The sequence below is a fragment of the Lithobates pipiens genome, unplaced genomic scaffold (genome assembly GCF_037356315.1).
Source record: "Lithobates pipiens isolate NorthernLeopardFrog02 unplaced genomic scaffold, aLitPip1_a1.2 Scaffold_185, whole genome shotgun sequence".
NCBI classification, from domain to species: domain Eukaryota; kingdom Metazoa; phylum Chordata; class Amphibia; order Anura; family Ranidae; genus Lithobates; species Lithobates pipiens.
The window spans coordinates 332085-352302 of record NW_027507761.1 but is presented as its reverse complement, the minus strand read 5'-3'; the positions used below and the strand labels follow the sequence as shown (position 1 = coordinate 352302).

At 47.2% G+C, this 20218-nt stretch overlaps 2 protein-coding genes across 5 annotated transcripts in view; one reads left to right on the top strand and one right to left on the bottom strand.

Annotated features, from left to right (window-relative positions):
- The window catches only part of LOC143995707 (uncharacterized), a gene marked incomplete at its 5' end in the record, with an annotated part of 102237 nt that overhangs the window by 17289 nt on the left and 64730 nt on the right, over positions 1-20218 (bottom strand). Inside the window, 4 exon segments of the mRNA XM_077490454.1 lie at positions 3615-3698; positions 11208-11367; positions 18320-18441; positions 19623-19805. Coding sequence (XP_077346580.1) covers positions 3615-3698; positions 11208-11367; positions 18320-18441; positions 19623-19805 — 549 coding nt within the window.
- Positions 1-20218, top strand: part of LOC143995708 (uncharacterized) — an 83170-nt gene that overhangs the window by 30878 nt on the left and 32074 nt on the right. The gene's annotated exons all lie outside the window — the stretch shown is intronic.

Below are 20218 nucleotides of genomic sequence, written 5' to 3'. Positions count from 1 at the left end.
CTAATCTGTAGGAGATTCAGCTCTTCTCTAATCTGTAGAAGATTCATCTCTTCTCTAATCTGTAGGAGATTCAGCTCTTCTCTAATCTGTAGAAGATTCAGCTCTTCTCTAATCTGTAGAAGATTCATCTCTTCTCTAATCTGTAGGATATTCAGCTCTTCTCTAATCTGTAGAAGATTGATCTCTTCTCTAATCTGTAGAAGATTGATCTCTTCTCTAATCTGTAGAAGATTGATCTCTTCTCTAATCTGTAGAAGATTCAGCTCTTCTCTAATCTGTAGAAGATTCAGCTCTTCTCTAATCTGTAGAAGATTCAGCTCTTCTCTAATCTGTAGAAGATTCATCTCTTCTCTAATCTGTAGAAGATTCAGCTCTTCTCTAATCTGTAGAAGATTGATCTCTTCTCTAATCTGTAGAAGATTCATCTCTCCTCTAATCTGTAGAAGATTCAGCTCTTCTCTAATCTGTAGGAGATTCATCTCTTCTCTAATCTGTAGAAGATTCAGCTCTTCTCTAATCTATAGAAGATTCAGCTCTTCTCTAATCTGTAGAAGATTCAGCTCTTCTCTAATCTGTAGAAGATTCAGCTCTTCTCTAATCTGTAGAGGATTCAGCTCTTCTCTAATCTGTAGGAGATTCAGCTCTTCTCTAATCTGTAGAAGATTCATCTCTTCTCTAATCTGTAGGAGATTCAGCTCTTCTCTAATCTGTAGGAGATTCATCTCTTCTCTAATCTGTAGAAGATTCAGCTCTTCTCTAATCTGTAGGAGATTCAGCTCTTCTCTAATCTGTAGAAGATTCAGCTCTTCTCTAATCTGTAGGAGATTCAGCTCTTCTCTAATCTGTAGAAGATTCAGCTCTTCTCTAATCTGATTCAGCTCTTCTCTAATCTGTAGGAGATTCATCTCTTCTCTAATCTGTAGAAGATTCATCTCTTCTCTAATCTGTAGAAGATTTAGCTCTTCTCTAATCTGTAGAAGATTGATCTCTTCTCTAATCTGTAGAAGATTCATCTCTTCTCTAATCTGTAGAAGATTCAGCTCTTCTCTAATCTGCAGAAGATTCAGCTCTTCTGTAATCTGCAGGAGATTCATCTCTTCTGTAATCTGCAGGAGATTCATCTCTTCTCTAATCTGTAGGAGATTCAGCTCTTCTCTAATCTGTAGAAGATTCAGCTCTTCTCTAATCTGTAGAAGATTCAGCTCTTCTCTAATCTGTAGAAGATTCAGCTCTTCTGTAATCTGTAGAAGATTCATCTCTTCTCTAATCTGTAGAAGATTCAGTTCTTCTCTAATCTGTAGGAGATTCAGCTCTTCTCTAATCTGTAGAAGATTCAGCTCTTCTCTAATCTGTAGGAGATTCATCTCTTCTGTAATCTGTAGAAGATTCAGCTCTTCTCTAATCTGTAGAAGATTCAGCTCTTCTCTAATCTGTAGAATATTCATCTCTTCTCTAATCTGTAGGAGATTCAGCTCTTCTCTAATCTGTAGGAGATTCAGCTCTTCTCTAATCTGTAGGAGATTCAGCTCTTCTCTAATCTGTAGGAGATTCAGCTCTTCTCTGATCTGTAGAAGATTCAGCTCTTCTCTAATCTGTAGAAGATTCATCTCTTCTCTAATCGGTAGAAGATTCAGCTCTTCCCTAATCTGTAGAAGATTCAGCTCTTCTCTAATCTGTAGAAGATTCAGCTCTTCTCTAATCTGCAGAAGATTCATCTCTTCTCTAATCTGTAGAAGATTCAGCTCTTCTCTAATCTGTAGAAGATTCAGCTCTTCTCTAATCTGTAGAAGATTCAGCTCTTCTCTAATCTGTAGGAGATTCATCTCTTCTGTAATCTGTAGAAGATTCATCTCTTCTCTAATCTGTAGAAGATTCATCTCTTCTCTAATCTGTAGAAGATTCAGCTCTTCTCTAATCTGTAGAAGATTCAGCTCTTCTCTAATCTATAGAAGATTCAGCTCTTCTCTAATCTGTAGAAGATTCAGCTCTTCTCTAATCTGTAGAAGATTCAGCTCTTCTATAATCTGTAGAAGATTCAGCTCTTCTCTAATCTATAGAAGCTCCATCTCCTCTCCAATCTATAGAAGATTCAGCTCTTCTCTAATCTGTAGAAGATTCAGCTCTTCTCTAATCTGTAGAAGATTCAGCTCTTCTCTAATCTGTAGGAGATTCATCTCTTCTCTAATCTGTAGGAGATTCAGCTCTTCTCTAATCTGTAGGAGATTCATCTCTTCTCTAATCTGTAGAAGATTCAGCTCTTCTCTAATCTGTAGAAGATTCAGCTCTTCTCTAATCTGTAGAAGATTCAGCTCTTCTCTAATCTGCAGAAGATTCAGCTCTTCTCTGATCTGTAGAAGATTCAGCTCTTCTCTAATCTGTAGAAGATTCATCTCTTCTCTAATCTGTAGAAGATTCATCTCTTCTCTGATCTGTAGAAGATTCATCTCTTCTCTGATCTGTAGAAGATTCAGCTCTTCTCTAATCTGTAGAAGATTCAGCTCTTCTCTAATCTGTAGAAGATTCATCTCTTCTCTGATCTGCAGAAGATTCAGCTCTTCTCTAATCTGTAGAAGATTCAGCTCTTCTCTAATCTATAGAAGCTCCATCTCCTCTCCAATCTATAGAAGCTCCATCTCCTCTCCAATCTCACCAGACTCACATTCTTCACCCAATACTGTAGTATAAAGCCCCCCACACACACACCATCAGATTTTCTGCTGATTTTTATCTTCCGATTTACCAAGACCATGTAGTAGAAGGGCCGGCCTGATTGCATACAAATAGAAACTCCTGAGGTCTGACCTCATTGTTGGAATCAGACAGGAATTATTATTATACATCTACACCGCTGTTTGTACAGCCGAACTCAGCCATGTTGATGTTTGCATGACACATGTTTAGAATGTGTAGAGGAATGTGGCAGAATCTGCATATCAAAGGAGTTACCTTCAGCCCAAATGGTGAACACAAGCTTCAAAGAGATTGATGACAAAGACGGCCCAGGGCACATCAGATGGGACTGGCCACAAAGCCAAATATGGCAGAACAGTCAGTGATATTAGGAGGGCTGTCATGTGAACACTGATTGGTCCAAACCAAATGGGACTGGCAGTAGGGTGTGGTATGGGTGAGGTATGTTTAACAAAAAGGTTCGCAACCATGAGGTCTTTCTCTGTCCCTCTGTATTCCATCAGGAGACCCAGTCATGAGGTGTGGCTGCGAAGGTCGGCTAAGTATGGCTTAGATTGCACTGTGATTGTATGCTATGTATATTATTGTAACTTTTATTGATACTTGATGCACATTTTCCTTATTTCCTTGGGAAATAAATGAGATTTAATTGACCTTAAACGTGTATTGATTTCATAGCCAAGGGTGATAGCATTGTGATAGTAACAATAACATGTGTTTGGCGTAATTAATAGATTAGCTGAACTATAGGGACTAGACAAAGGAATACATAATTGATAATAATAAGAATAGAGTGAATTGATCTGTTACTTCACTCATATTATATGGTTTTGGTAAATCTGAAGGAAAACCTGATAGTAGTGTGTATGGGGCTTAAGAATGAGCTGATCCATGATTGCAATGTGTCGGTGGCGGTGTCTCACCTGCAATGCACGAGGAGCCTTCCCACCATCCCTGTGTGATTGCTGTGGGTTCATTCTCTGGGCCATTGCTCCATGCAGATAATCCTGAGGGGAAGAGAGAAGAGATGACAATAAGAAAGCCAGGACTGATACATGACGGGGTCAGGAGTAGACCAGACGTGTCTCCAGCATTTGTCTCCTGAAACGGGAACATCCAGTGGGTATTATTATCCCACGCAGAACGGTTTTCACCACAATAAGAAGAGATTTACTAAAGACTTCCATCCCTTAAAGAGGAACTCCACTTTTTGTTGAGAAATAAACATTCCCCTCTGGGTGATCTCTGTACATTGCAGGGATTTGAACACATTTTCTTGCAGATTCCTAACTTTTCTTATTCTGAAGAAATGGCTGTTTGTTTCGCTGTGTCCCTGAGTGAATGTGAATGGCAGTGATCATTTTTAATCAGCTGCTGCACTTGCAGGTCTCTAATGAGGAAACGGAAGGGTCTGCATCCCCGTGGATGTGATTTCCATTTGGGAGTATCTAACTAAACAACAACATTTTTGTTGCAGGAGATGCCCAAAATCGGACTTGTATCTAAGTGCAGACTTCTGGGGAAAATCAGTGAGCCAATCACAGAAGCAGGAAATGACATCTCTTGGGGGGGGGGGGGGGTGCTTTCTATACCAGAACGCCTCCTGGTGGCCATATTGCATTTTACAGAGAATTACAGCAGCTTCAGATTGAAAAGGAAATTGAATTAGAATATGACTTGTGTAGCAATTGTACTCGCTACATTATTTTCTATTTGTTATTTTACCCTTTCATTTTGTTAACAGAGAGAGATGTATGTTGTCTACCAGGCGCTCGGGATCTGGTGGACAGATTACTGGGAGGGGGTGGGGAAGACCCGGCTGTCATGGAGCACGTTGGCACCAATGACAAAGCCAGAGGCAGATGGAGTGTCCCAAGGAACGATTTTGGGGACTTGGGAGCTAAATTGAGGAAAAGGACCTCCAAGGTGGTACATGGAACCACACCAGGAAGGCAGAGGGACATTAGGGAAGTAAACAAGTGGCTGAAGAGCTGGTGTAGTAAGGAGGGGTTTGGGTTCCTGGACCATAGGGGTGAGTACATGGACTGAAAACTGGCTACAAGGGCGAGTTCAGAGGGTGGTGATAAATGGGGTGTACTCAGAATGGTCGGGGGTGGGTAGTGGGGTCCCCCAGGGTTCTGTGCTGGGACCAATCCTATTTAATTTGTACATAGATGACCTGGAGGATGGGGATGGGGGAAACAGTTCAATCTCTGTATTTGCGGATGATACAAAGCTAAGCAGGGCAATAACTTCTCCGCAGGATGTGGAAATTTTGCAAGAAGATCTGAACAAATGAATGGGGGGAGGGGCAACTGCATGGCAAATGAGGTTCAATGTAGAAAAATATAAAATAATGCATTTGGGTGGCAAAAATCTGAATACAATCTATAGACTGGGGGGAGGGGAACCTCTGGGGGGATCTAGGATGGAAGAAGGACCTGGGGGAGGGGAACCTCTGGGGGGATCTAGGATGGAGAAGGACCTGGGGGTCCTAGTAGATGATGGGCTCAGCAATGGCAAGCTGCTGCTAACAAAGCAAACAGAATATCGGCATTAAAAAGGGATCAACTCCAGAGATTAAAGGATAATTCTCCCCTCTACAAGACTCTGGTCCGGCCGCACCTGGAGTATACTGTCCAGTTCTGGGCACCAGTCCTCAGGAAGGATGTACTGGAAATGGAGCGACTACAAAGAAGGGCAACAAAGCTAATAAAGGGTCTGGAGGATATTAGATATGAGGAAAGGTTGTGAGCTCTGAACTTATTCTCTCTGGAGAAGAGACGCCTCAGAGGCAGGGCCAGACTTACCATTGGGCTTGACTGGGCTCAAGCCCATGGGCCCCGCCAAATAGGGGGCCCCGCCGAGATACATAGCTGAGTGTATGGGCATTATTGTGAGCCAAGCCGAGTATACTCGGCTACTCTCAGCTCCGCTCGGGGCTGCGAGAGGACTGGAGAGCCGCCGAGAGGACCCGAGAGCCGCCGAGATACACAGGACTCTGTATCTTGGTGGCACCATTTTTAAACTTCAGGACCGCAATGACAAGGCTGCAGATGGATGGACAAGGCTACAATGACAAGGCTGCAGATGGATGGACAAGGCTACAATGACAAGGCTGCAGATGGATGGACAAGGCTACAATGACAAGGCTGCAGATGGATGGACAAGGCTACAATGACAAGGCTGCAGATGGATGGACAAGGCTACAATGACAAGGCTGCAGATGGACACTGATAAGGCTGCATTGATGGGTATTTAAATGTACGTTTTTTCCTTAAAATTCCCTCCTAAACTTGGGGTGCGTGTCATACGCCGATAAATACTGTAATGAATAGAAAGTAGGGCACGAAAGTGACTCAAGCCCAGGGGCCCCCACCACCCTAAGTCCTGCCCTGCTCAGAGGGGATATGATTTCATTATATAAATACCGGACTGGTGACCCCACAATATATAAATACCGGACTGGGGACCCTACAATAGAGATATACCGGACTGGTGACTCCACAATATACAAATACCGGACTGGTGACCCCACAATATACAAATACCGGACTGGTGACCCCACAATAGAGAACTACCAGACTGGTGACCCCACAATATATAAATACCGGGCTGGTGACCCCACAATATATAAATACCGGACTGGTGACCCCACAATATATAAATACTGGACTGGTGACCCCACAATATATAAATACCGGACTGGTGACCCCACAATATATAAATACCGGACTGGTGACCCCACAATATATAAATACCGGACTGGTGACCCTACAATAGAGATATACCGGACTGGTGACCCCACATTAGAGAACTACCAGACTGGTGACCCCACAATAGAGAAATACCAGACTGGTGACCCCACAATACAGTAATACCAGACTGGTGACCCCACAATATATAAATACCAGACTGGTGACCCCACAATATATAAATACCAGACTGGTGACCCCACAATAGAGAAATACCAGACTAGTGACCCCACAATAGAGAAATACCATACTGGTGACCCCACAATAGGGAGAAAACTTTTCCAGGGAAAGGAGCAGCCACCCCCCCAATTTAGGCGTCTGGCCCTTTTCTTAACTCTGCCCCTCTTAACAGGCGCTGTTAGTTTGGCTGAAACCTGCTCTCTACAAGGAATGTTGGAATCTGTGAGTGTTCCCGGGTTGGGCTGTCTTCTCACTGGGTTTGCATTACTTCAATACAAGTTCTTTACATTGCACCTGTTATGGCTGCACCCACCTACATGCTGCACCCACCTACATGCTGCACCCACCTACATGCTGCACCCACCTACATGCTGCACCCAGGTAGGCATCCAAGAATCACTGCGCTGTACAGTGGAAGCAGCCAGGAGTTGCCAGTGCTGACTAAGCATGAGAAAATGTGGCACGCTCATGTCCAATGGCTGGTAACAAGGCCATAGCACCAGAAGTCACATATTTACATCAAACTGAGGGAAAAAATGGCGGATCCCATCCATAGCTGCAACATACTATAGTCCGGTGCATAATTTCACCAGCACACCGTGTTTAGGTAATAAGACAGGAGACTATGAGAAAGCACCAACCCTTTGAGGCCAACAAGAGCCTCTTCCTCAGTCACTGCAGCCTAAGGAGGAGGTCCTCGGTGGCCTGGAAACATTGCTACTTTCTGTTGGTTGGTTACTTCCTGTCTGGTTATCTGAACATGCTGTGCCGGTGATTTCTTGGACTGGACTTATGCTTTGGCAGCGCTAATCCGCCATTTTTACCACAGCATCTTCCTGGGTCATATTGCTGTATGGAGTGTGCCGGACACTTTGGATTTATATCATTGAAAGGGTTGCATCCTGCACTACTTGGTGGCCAAGACAGAGGAGCGCAAGCACCCTGGGCCAGAATTAAAGGTCACGTGCCCTGTATGTACCATAGCAGAGGAGAGAAAAGAGAGGAGAGAAGGGAATGCAAAGAAGAGAAGAGTATAGACAGCAGAGAAAATGAGGAGAGGAGGGAAGAGGACAGCAGAGGAGAGGAGAGTGGAGCAGAGGAGAGAAGGGCAGAAAATGAGGAGAACGAAGAGGAAAGAAGAGAGGAGAGAAGGGCAGAAAATGAGGAGAACGAAGAGGAAAGAAGAGAGGAGAGAAGTGCAGAAAATGAGGAGAAAGAAGAGAGGAGAGAAGGGCAGAAAATGAGGAGAACGAAGAGGAAAGAAGGGCAGAAAATGAGGAGAACGAAGAGGAAAGAAGTGAGGAGAGAAGTGCAGAAAAGAGGGAATAAAAAGCAGGGAAGGGATGAGAGAGGAGATAAGAAATGAGGTGTAGCAAAATGGACTACAATTGTAAAGCACTGTATTCTGGGTCTTTCAAAGCCTCACCTGTCCCTCAAGTGCTGAGTGTATCAGGTGACATCATATTCATGTGCCCGGCGGAAAGGACTGTGGGATGAGTAGTTCTCCCACCAGATAATTGTATACCCGATTATGTGTCTGGACTACATATCCCAGGGATCTTTGCTGCTGTTATGAAGATTGCTGAGAGCAGCTATAAAAGGAGCGGAAAGTCCGCACGACGCTCTCTTCCTTCCGAGCCTGACACAAGACGGACCTCTCTGTGAAACATAGGAGGGGAGGACACAGCCTACCCCATGTAGTTCCCCCTCCAACCTATAACCTGAGGAGCCTAGCTCTGCTGTTTGCTGTCAGACATCCTTCCAGCACGGCCTACAGCCTACCACGTGCAGTTCCACCCTCCAACCTGTAACCTGAGCCTAGCTCTGCCGTTTGCTGTCAGACATCCTTCCAGCATGGCCTACAGCCTACCACGTGTAGTTCCACCCTCCAACCTGTAACCTGAGCCTAGCTCTGCCGTTTGCTGTCGGACATCCTTCTAGCACGGCCTACCACGTGGAGTTCCACCCTCCAACCTGTAACCTGAGGAGCCTAGCTCTGCCGTTTGCTGTCAGACATCCTTCTAGCACGGCCTACGGCCTACCATGTGGAGTTCCACCCTCCAACCTGTAACCTGAGGAGCCTAGCTCTGCCGTTTGCTGTCAGACATCCTTCCAGCACAGCCTATGGCCTACCACATGGAGTTCCACCCTCCAACCTGTAACCTGAGGAGCCTAGCTCTGCCGTTTGCTGTCAGACATCCTTCCAGCACGGCCTACGGCCTACCACATGGAGTTCCACCCTCCAACCTGTAACCTGAGGAGCCTAGCTCTGCCGTTTGCTGTCAGACATCCTTCCAGCACGGCCTACGGCCTACCACATGGAGTTCCACCCTCCAACCTGTAACCTGAGCCTAGCTCTGCCGTTTGCTGTCAGACATCCTTCCAGCATGGCCTACAGCCTACCACGTGTAGTTCCACCCTCCAACCTGTAACCTGAGCCTAGCTCTGCCGTTTGCTGTCGGACATCCTTCTAGCACGGCCTACCACGTGGAGTTCCACCCTCCAACCTGTAACCTGAGGAGCCTAGCTCTGCCGTTTGCTGTCAGACATCCTTCTAGCACGGCCTACGGCCTACCATGTGGAGTTCCACCCTCCAACCTGTAACCTGAGGAGCCTAGCTCTGCCGTTTGCTGTCAGACATCCTTCCAGCACAGCCTATGGCCTACCACATGGAGTTCCACCCTCCAACCTGTAACCTGAGGAGCCTAGCTCTGCCGTTTGCTGTCAGACATCCTTCCAGCACGGCCTACGGCCTACCACATGGAGTTCCACCCTCCAACCTGTAACCTGAGGAGCCTAGCTCTGCCGTTTGCTGTCAGACATCCTTCCAGCACGGCCTACGGCCTACCACATGGAGTTCCACCCTCCAACCTGTAACCTGAGGAGCCTAGCTCTGCCGTTTGCTGTCAGACATCCTTCCAGCACGGCCTACGGCCTACCACATGGAGTTCCACCCTCCAACCTGTAACCTGAGGAGCCTAGCTCTGCCGTTTGCTGTCAGACATCCTTCCAGCACAGCCTATGGCCTACCACATGGAGTTCCACCCTCCAACCTGTAACCTGAGGAGCCTAGCTCTGCCGTTTGCTGTCAGACATCCTTCCAGCACAGCCTATGGCCTACCACATGGAGTTCCACCCTCCAACCTGTAACCTGAGGAGCCTAGCTCTGCCGTTTGCTGTCAGACATCCTTCCAGCACGGCCTACGGCCTACCACATGGAGTTCCACCCTCCAACCTGTAACCTGAGGAGCCTAGCTCTGCCGTTTGCTGTCAGACATCCTTCCAGCACGGCCTACCACGTGGAGTTCCACCCTCCAACCTGTAACCTGAGGAGCCTAGCTCTGCCGTTTGCTGTCAGACATCCTTCCAGCACGGCCTACGGCCTACCACAAGGAGTTCTACCCTCCAACCTGTAACCTGAGGAGCCTAGCTATGCTGTTTGCTGTCAGACATCCTTCCAGCACGGCCTACGGCCTACCATGTGGAGTTCCACCCTCCAACCTGTAACCTGAGGAGCCTAGCTCTGCCGTTTGCTGTCAGACATCCTTCCAGCACGGCCTACGGCCTACCACATGGAGTTCCACCCTCCAACCTGTAACCTGAGGAGCCTAGCTCTGCCGTTTGCTGTCGGACATCCTTCCAGCACCACTCCAGTCGCCTGGCCTTCAGCGTGTGTGTGAAGCTTCCCGTCAGGAGATCGAGATAACGGATCCGCTACACGAGTTCCTGTCTGGAAGACCTCAGAGCGGTCTGGTCGTTGATGAGAGGGCAAATCGCCCAACCTTCATCCATCCTTGCATAGACATCTTCACGCCAGGAATACTTTACTGAATCTATTTAAATATTGTGCTAAGACAACTCTAGCCTTCCACACGACAAGAAATCCACTTAATGAGCAGGGATAAGATGAAAGAAGAGATTAGAGATGGGGAAAGAAGAGAGGAGAGCAAGGAAGAGGAGAGGAGAAAAGGACAGTACAGAAATGAGAAGAGGAGAGAACAGAAGTGCAAATAAGAGGCAATAAGGAGCAGGGAAGAGATGAGAGAGGAGACGAGGAGAGAGGAGAGCAAGGAACAGGAGAGGTGAGAAGGAGAAGAGTACAGAAATGAGAAGAGGAAAGAACAGAAGTGCAGAGAAGAGGAAATAAAGATCAGGGAAGAGATGAGAGAAAAGGAAAGCAGAGAGGAGATGAATGAGGGCTCCGATGCCATTTCCATAGCCTGTGATATGAGGAATCCTCTAAGGCCGGGTTCCCACCGATGCATTTTTGGTGCATTTTCAGTTTTGCAGAAACACACTACAGTCCATTTAACATGCTTTTCTATGGATGTAGTTCACATCTGTGCATTTTATGGAAAGGGCCAGGGATATTTTTCTGGTTTTTAGTTCCATAGACTTCAATGATTCAAAGATGTATATTGAAAAACGCACCTGCAATATGCCAACTATAACCTGCCCAAGTGTGAATGAGGCCTAATAGAATGGTGAAAATAGTCAACCCCCAACACCCCACATAATGTTCTGCGACTCTTATTACCCAAACCTAGATCAGGGAAAGGAGGCATCATTCTCTGGACTCACCATGAGGCGCCCAGTCCAGGTGTCCAGCCAGTCTTCACACGTCCTCTTCAGAGTCTCTCCGTCCCCCTGTTCCCAGCTGTCCCAGCTCGTCACCTGCCTCCCAATAAAGCCATGTAGGTCTTCCACACCAATATCCTTGAAGAGGCTGAGGAATCTTCCTCTGTTCCAACCAAAGATAATCAAAATATGTAACTGGATAAAAGACAACTAAACAACCATCAATATTTGGTGAGACTGGATAGTAGATGCAAATATTGGAGTCTGAAGCTCAAGGCAGCCTTCCCAAAGAGGCCCAATTATTGGCGAATGGAGATACAACAATGAGCTGTACCATGGGTGATGGCTCCAGTAGACCTCCATCTTCAGTGACATCCAACATTCACCGGCAGACAACAAGAAAGGAAACCATGTACAAAGGACATATCTAAGTATAGATGTACAGAGAAATAAATGAAGGCAAATCCGATTTGGAGGAAAGTCCCTCTGTCCCTCTTTCCTCCTCACTTTGGTCTGATCTATATATTTATATATAAAATGCACTTTTTATCTATCAATAAGTGGTTCCCAGTCCTAAACCTTTCATCCAATTTCTAAATTGCTGCATTTGTAAATCTCAAAAGACAATATAATAGCAGTGATTGTGTCATAGTCTACAAGGTGAAGGTCTGATAGTGAGGACCTGGTTGTCTCATAGTCTACAAGGGGAAGGTCTGATAGTGAGGACCTGGTTGTCTGCTAGTCTACAAGGGGAAGGTCTGATAGTGAGGACCTGGTTGTCTCACAGTCTACAAGGGGAAGATCTGATAGTGAGGACCTGGTTGTCTGCTAGTCTACAAGGGGAAGGTCTGATAGTGAGGACCTGGTTGTCTCACAGTCTACAAGGGGAAGATCTGATAGTGAGGACCTGGTTGTCTCATAGTCTACAAGGGGAAGGTCTGATAGTGAGGACCTGGTTGTCTCATAGTCTACAAGGGGAAGGGCTGATAGTGAGGACTTGGTTGTCTCATAGTCTACAAGGGGAAGGTCTGATAGTGAGGACCTGGTTGTCTCATAGTCTACAAGGGGAAGGTCTGATAGTGAGGACCTGGTTGTCTCATAGTCTACAAGGGGAAGGTCTGATAGTGAGGACCTGGTTGTCTCACAGTCTACAAGGGGAAGATCTGATAGTGAGGACCTGGTTGTCTGCTAGTCTACAAGGGGAAGGTCTGATAGTGAGGACCTGGTTGTCTCACAGTCTACAAGGGGAAGATCTGATAGTGAGGACCTGGTTGTCTCATAGTCTACAAGGGGAAGGTCTGATAGTGAGGACCTGGTTGTCTCATAGTCTACAAGGGGAAGGGCTGATAGTGAGGACTTGGTTGTCTCATAGTCTACAAGGGGAAGGTCTGATAGTGAGGACTTGGTTGTCTCATAGTCTACAAGGGGAAGGTCTGATAGTGAGGACTTGGTTGTCTCATAGTCTACAAGGGGAAGGTCTGATAGTGAGGACCTGGTTGTCCGCTAGTCTACAAGGTGAAGGTCTGATAGTGAGGGCCTGGTTGTCTCATAGTCTACAAGGGGAAGGTCTGATAGTGAGGACCTGGTTGTCCGCTAGTCTACAAGGTGAAGGTCTACTAGTGAGGACCTGGTTGTCTCATAGTCTACAAGGGGAAGGTCTGATAGTGAGGACCTGGTTGTCTCATAGTCTACAAGGGGAAGGTCTGATAGTGAGGACCTGGTTGTCTCACAGTCTACAAGGGGAAGATCTGATAGTGAGGACCTGGTTGTCTGCTAGTCTACAAGGGGAAGGTCTGATAGTGAGGACCTGGTTGTCTCACAGTCTACAAGGGGAAGATCTGATAGTGAGGACCTGGTTGTCTCATAGTCTACAAGGGGAAGGTCTGATAGTGAGGACCTGGTTGTCTCATAGTCTACAAGGGGAAGGGCTGATAGTGAGGACTTGGTTGTCTCATAGTCTACAAGGGGAAGGTCTGATAGTGAGGACCTGGTTGTCTCATAGTCTACAAGGGGAAGGTCTGATAGTGAGGACCTGGTTGTCTCATAGTCTACAAGGGGAAGGTCTGATAGTGAGGACCTGGTTGTCTCACAGTCTACAAGGGGAAGATCTGATAGTGAGGACCTGGTTGTCTCATAGTCTACAAGGGGAAGGTCTGATAGTGAGGACCTGGTTGTCTCATAGTCTACAAGGGGAAGGGCTGATAGTGAGGACTTGGTTGTCTCATAGTCTACAAGGGGAAGGTCTGATAGTGAGGACTTGGTTGTCTCATAGTCTACAAGGGGAAGGTCTGATAGTGAGGACTTGGTTGTCTCATAGTCTACAAGGGGAAGGTCTGATAGTGAGGACCTGGTTGTCCGCTAGTCTACAAGGTGAAGGTCTGATAGTGAGGGCCTGGTTGTCTCATAGTCTACAAGGGGAAGGTCTGATAGTGAGGACCTGGTTGTCCGCTAGTCTACAAGGTGAAGGTCTACTAGTGAGGACCTGGTTGTCTCATAGTCTACAAGGGGAAGGTCTGATAGTGAGGACCTGGTTGTCTCATAGTCTACAAGGGGAAGATCTGATAGTGAGGACCTGGTTGTCTCATAGTCTACAAGGGGAAGGTCTGATAGTGAGGACCTGGTTGTCTGCTAGTCTACAAGGGGAAGGTCTGATAGTGAGGACCTGGTTGTCTCATAGTCTACAAGGGGAAGATCTGATAGTGAGGACCTGGTTGTCTCATAGTCTACAAGGGGAAGGTCTGATAGTGAGGACCTGGTTGTCTGCTAGTCTACAAGGGGAAGGTCTGATAGTGAGGACCTGGTTGTCTGCTAGTCTACAAGGGGAAGGTCTGATAGTGAGGACCTGGTTGTCTGCTAGTCTACAAGGGGAATGTCTGATAGTCAGGACTTGGTTGTCTGCTAGTCTACAAGGGGAAGGTCTGATAGTGAGGACTTGGTTGTCTGCTAATCTACAAGGGGAAGGTCTGATAGTCAGGACTTGGTTGTCTGTTAGTCTACAAGGGGAAGGTCTGATAGTCAGGACCTGGTTGTCTCATAGTCTACAAGGGGAAGGTCTGATAGCGAGGACCTGGTTGTCTCATAGTCTACAAGGGGAAGGTCTGATAGTGAGGACTTGGTCGTCTGCTAGTCTACAAGGGGAAGGGCTGATAGGGAGGACCTGGTTGTCTCATAGTCTACAAGGGGAAGGTCTGATAGTGAGGACCTGGTTGTCTCAGTCTACAAGGGGAAGGTCTGATAGTCAGGACTTGGTTGTCTGCTAGTCTACAAGGGGAAGGTCTGATAGTGAGGACCTGGTTGTCTGCTAGTCTACAAGGGGAAGGTCTGATAGTGAGGACCTGGTTGTCTCATAGTCTACAAGGGGAAGGTCTGATAGTGAGGACCTGGTTGTCTGCTAGTCTACAAGGGGAAGGTCTGATAGCGAGGACCTGGTTGTCTGCTAGTCTACAAGGGGAAGGTCTGATAGTGAGGACCTGGTTGTCTGCTAGTCTAGAAGGGGAAGGTCTGATAGCGAGGACCTGGTTGTCTGCTAGTCTACAAGGGGAAGGTCTGATAGCGAGGACCTGGTTGTCTGCTAGTCTACAAGGGGAAGGTCTGATAGTGAGGACCTGGTTGTCTCATAGTTTACAAGGGGAAGGTCTGATAGTGAGGACCTGGTTGTCTCATAGTCTACAAGGGGAAGATCTGATAGTGAGGACCTGGTTGTCTGCTAGTCTACAAGGGGAAGATCTGATAGTGAGGACCTGGTTGTCTCATAGTCTACAAGGGGAAGATCTGATAGTGAGGACCTGGTTGTCTCATAGTCTACAAGGGGAAGGTCTGATAGCGAGGACCTGGTTGTCTGCTAGTCTACAAGGGGAAGGTCTGATAGTCAGGACCTGGTTGTCTCATAGTCTACAAGGGGAAGGTCTGATAGTGAGGACCTGGTTGTCTGCTAGTCTAGAAGGGGAAGGTCTGATAGTGAGGACCTGGTTGTCTGCTAGTCTACAAGGGGAAGGTCTGATAGTGAGGACCTGGTTGTCTGCTAGTCTAGAAGGGGAAGGTCTGATAGTGAGGACTTGGTTGTCTCATAGTCTAGAAGGGGAAGGTCTGATAGTGAAGACCTGGTTGTCTGCTAGTCTAGAAGGGGAAGGTCTGATAGTGAGGACCTGGTTGTCTGCTAGTCTACAAGGGGAAGGTCTGATAGTGAGGACCTGGTTGTCTCAAAGTCTACAAGGGGAAGGTCTGATAGTGAGGACCTGGTTGTCTGCTAGTCTACAAGGGGAAGGTCTGATAGTGAGGACCTGGTTGTCTGCTAGTCTACAAGGGGAAGGTCTGATAGTGAGGACCTGGTTGTCTCATAGTCTACAAGGGGAAGGTCTGATAGTGAGGACCTGGTTGTCTGCTAGTCTACAAGGGGAAGGTCTGATAGTGAGGACCTGGTTGTCTGCTAGTCTACAAGGGGAAGGTCTGATAGTGAGGACCTGGTTGTCTGCTAGTCTACAAGGGGAAGGTCTGATAGTGAGGACCTGGTTGTCTCATAGTCTACAAGGGGAAGGTCTGATAGTGAGGACCTGGTTGTCTCATAGTCTACAAGGGGAAGGTCTGATAGTGAGGACCTGGTTGTCTGCTAGTCTAGAAGGGGAAGGTCTGATAGTGAGGAGCTGGTTGTCTCATAGTCTACAAGGGGAAGGTCTGATAGTGAGGACCTGGTTGTCTCATAGTCTACAAGGGGAAGGTCTGATAGTGAGGACCTGGTTGTCTCATAGTCTACAAGGGGAAGGTCTGATAGTGAGGACTTGGTTGTCTGCTAGTCTACAAGGGGAAGGTCTGATAGTGAGGACCTGGTTGTCTGCTAGTCTACAAGGGGAAGGTCTGATAGTGAGGACCTGGTTGTCTGCTAGTCTACAAGGGGAAGGTCTGATAGTGGGGACTTGGTTGTCTGCTAGTCTACAAGGGGAAGGTCTGATAGTGAGGACCTGGTTGTCTCATAGTCTACAAGGGGAAGGTCTGATAGTGAGGACTTGGTTGTCTGCTAGTCTACAAGGGGAAGGTCTGATAGTGAGGACTTGGTTGTCTGCTAGTCTACAAGGGGAAGGTCTGATAGTGAGTACCTGGTTGTCTGCTAGTCTACAAGGGGAAGGTCTGATAGTGAGGACCTGGTTGTCTCATAGTCTACAAGGGGAAGGTCTGATAGTGAGGACCTGGTTGTCTCATAGTCTACAAGGTGAAGGTCTGATAGTGAGGACCTGGTTGTCTCATAGTCTACAAGGTGAAGGTCTGATAGTGAGGACCTGGTTGTCTCATAGTCTACAAGGGGAAGGTCTGATAGTGAGTACCTGGTTGTCTCATAGTCTACAAGGTGAAGGTCTGATAGTGAGGACCTGGTTGTCTCATAGTCTACAAGGTGAAGGTCTGATAGTGAGGACCTGGTTGTCTGCTAGTCTACAAGGGGAAGGTCTGATAGTGAGGACCTGGTTGTCTGCTAGTCTACAAGGTGAAGGTCTGATAGTGAGGACCTGGTTGTCTCATAGTCTACAAGGTGAAGGTCTGATAGTGAGGACCTGGTTGTCTGCTAGTCTACAAGGGGAAGGTCTGATAGTGAGGACCTGGTTGTCTGCTAGTCTACAAGGGGAAGGTCTGATAGTGAGGACCTGGTTGTCTCATAGTCTACAAGGGGAAGGTCTGATAGTGAGGACCTGGTTCTCTCATAGTCTACAAGGGGAAGGTCTGATAGTGAGGACCTGGTTGTCTCATAGTCTATAAGGGGAAGGTCTGATAGTGAGGACCTGGTTGTCTCATAGTCTACAAGAGGAAGGTCTGATAGTGAGGACCTGGTTGTCTCATAGTCTACAAGGGGAAGGTCTGATAGTGAGTACCTGGTTGTCTCATAGTCTACAAGGTGAAGGTCTGATAGTGAGGACCTGGTTGTCTCATAGTCTACAAGGTGAAGGTCTGATAGTGAGGACCTGGTTGTCTGCTAGTCTACAAGGGGAAGGTCTGATAGTGAGGACCTGGTTGTCTGCTAGTCTACAAGGTGAAGGTCTGATAGTGAGGACCTGGTTGTCTCATAGTCTACAAGGTGAAGGTCTGATAGTGAGGACCTGGTTGTCTCATAGTCTACAAGGGGAAGGTCTGATAGTGAGGACCTGGTTCTCTCATAGTCTACAAGGGGAAGGTCTGATAGTGAGGACCTGGTTCTCTCATAGTCTACAAGGGGAAGGTCTGATAGTGAGGACCTGGTTGTCTCATAGTCTACAAGGGGAAGGTCTGATAGTGAGGACCTGGTTCTCTCATAGTCTACAAGGGGAAGGTCTGATAGTGAGGACCTGGTTCTCTCATAGTCTACAAGGGGAAGGTCTGATAGTGAGGACCTGGTTGTCTGCTAGTCTACAAGGGGAAGGTCTGATAGTGAGGACCTGGTTGTCTCATAGTCTACAAGGTGAAGGTCTGATAGTGAGGACCTGGTTGTCTCATAGTCTACAAGGGGAAGGTCTGATAGTGAGTACCTGGTTGTCTCATAGTCTACAAGGTGAAGGTCTGATAGTGAGGACCTGGTTGTCTCATAGTCTACAAGGTGAAGGTCTGATAGTGAGGACCTGGTTGTCTCATAGTCTACAAGGTGAAGGTCTGATAGTGAGGACCTGGTTGTCTGCTAGTCTACAAGGGGAAGGTCTGATAGTGAGGACCTGGTTGTCTCATAGTCTACAAGGGGAAGGTCTGATAGTGAGGACCTGGTTGTCTCATAGTCTACAAGGTGAAGGTCTGATAGTGAGGACCTGGTTGTCTCATAGTCTACAAGGGGAAGGTCTGATAGTGAGGACCTGGTTGTCTCATAGTCTACAAGGGGAAGGTCTGATAGTGAGGACCTGGTTGTCTCATAGTCTACAAGGGGAAGGTCTGATAGTGAGGACCTGGTTGTCTCATAGTCTACAAGGGGAAGGTCTGATAGTCAGGACCTGGTTCTCTCATAGTCTACAAGGGGAAGGTCTGATAATTAATATTGCTGACTTGATTAATCATCAAACTTCCTGACAGCCTGCAGAGGGATGCATGCCTAACTATGTGATGGGTGTGCCTGTAGAAACAGGTGTACCTACCTGTGTGATGGGTGTGTCTGTAGAGAGACGTGTACCTACCTGTGTGATGGGTGTGTCTGCACACAGGTCACTAGGAGCTCCAATATTAGCTCTCTTCTCCCACCAGACATTTGGATGAGGAAATGCAGACAGAACCAGAGAAAGTCCAGATCTTCCACCTCCTGGGACATATGACAGGGTTCAATCATTTCCTCTTCACATACATTCCCCCCTCCACCCCATAGCTGACACATACGTGTTACCTCCTCTCTAACCAACTGACACATACATGTTCTCTCCTCGGCTGACACATACATGTTCCCTCCTCTCTCCTCATCTGACACATACATGTTCTCTCCTCTCTACTGGGCTGACACATATGTGTTCCCTCATCTCCACTAGGCTGACACATACGTGTTCTCTCTTCTCGCTTGGGCTGACACATATGTGTTCCCTCATCTCCACTAGGCTGACATATAGGTGTTCTCTCCTCTCTCTTCAGCTGACACATACGTGTTCTCTCTTCTCGCCTGGGCTCACACATATGTGTTCCCTCATCTCCACTAGGCTGACACATACGTGTTCTCTCCTGTCTCTTCAGCTGACACATACGTGTTCTCTCTTCTCGCCTGGGCTGACACATATGTGTTCCCTCATCTCCACTAGGCTGACACATATGTGTTCCCTCATCTCCACTAGGCTGACACATACGTGTTCTCTCCTCTCTCTTCAGCTGACACATATGTGTTCCCTCATCTCCACTAGGCTGACACATACATGTTCTCTCTTCTCGCCTGAGCTGACACATATGTGTTCCCTCATCTCCACTAGGCTGACACATATGTGTTCTCTCTTCTCGCCTGGGCTGACACATATGTGTCTCCACTAGGCTTTCCTCTTAGTGGTAGGAGGGCACACTTGACTGTTCCTTGCTCTGCCTGTACACTATACATACACCCACACATACAGACATATTATTATTATTATTATTATTATTAACGATTTATATAGCGCCAACAGTTTACGCAGCGCTTTACAATTTATAGGGGGGGGCAACACAATTACAGTACAATACAAAAGGTACAGGAGGGCCCCCCGGCCCGTAGAGCTTACATTCTAAAGGGAGGGGGTGGTGGTACAAAAGGTAATAGCTGCAGAGAATGATTTGATGGGGGGGCTCGGGGACAGTTAGGTGGGTGCGGGATGCACATACACATTATTATAGTGCTAGGAAATTCCAAAGTTTCATTGTTCAAATTAAAACGACTTCAAGAAAGCCCCGCCCCTGAGGAACAGAGCTCTTTTTGCAATTATTTTTCATTTAGTGTCAAGATTCATAGAAAGCAATTAGCATGACTCTTACCTTCATATTGATGCCCCTCCTCGAGTTTAGCGCCCCCATCAGGGTATGATAAGTGCCTTTTAGGTCTCTTAGGTTCCCCTGTTCATACAATATCTGTAGAGCATGGAGCAACTCCGTCCGTATCGGCAGCTCCATATGAAGAACCCCATGCAGGAGCCGGGCCTCAAATTCTGCTTGTTCTACCTGCAACCAGGAGGGCAAAAAACATCTCTAGAAACATTCATGAAAAGGTTTTGTAATTGTCAGAACTGATAAAAAAAAAAAACCTGACTGAGTCAGCGGACTAACATCAGTACAATGCAAAGGGTGTCAGGGAAGGAGAGATACACCCAGGACAGAGGGGGGGGGGGGGGGGGGAAGAGAGTCAGCGGACTAACATCAGTACAATGCAAAGGGTGTCATGGAAGGAGAGATACACCCAGGACAGGGGGGGGGGTCAGCAGACTAACATCAGTACAATGCAAAGGGTGCCGGGGAGGGAGAGATACACCCTGGACAGAGAGGAGGGGGGGAGAGAGTCAGCGGACTAACATCAGTACAATGCAAAGGGTGCCGGGGAAGGAGAGATACACCCAGGACAGAGAGGAGGGGGGGAG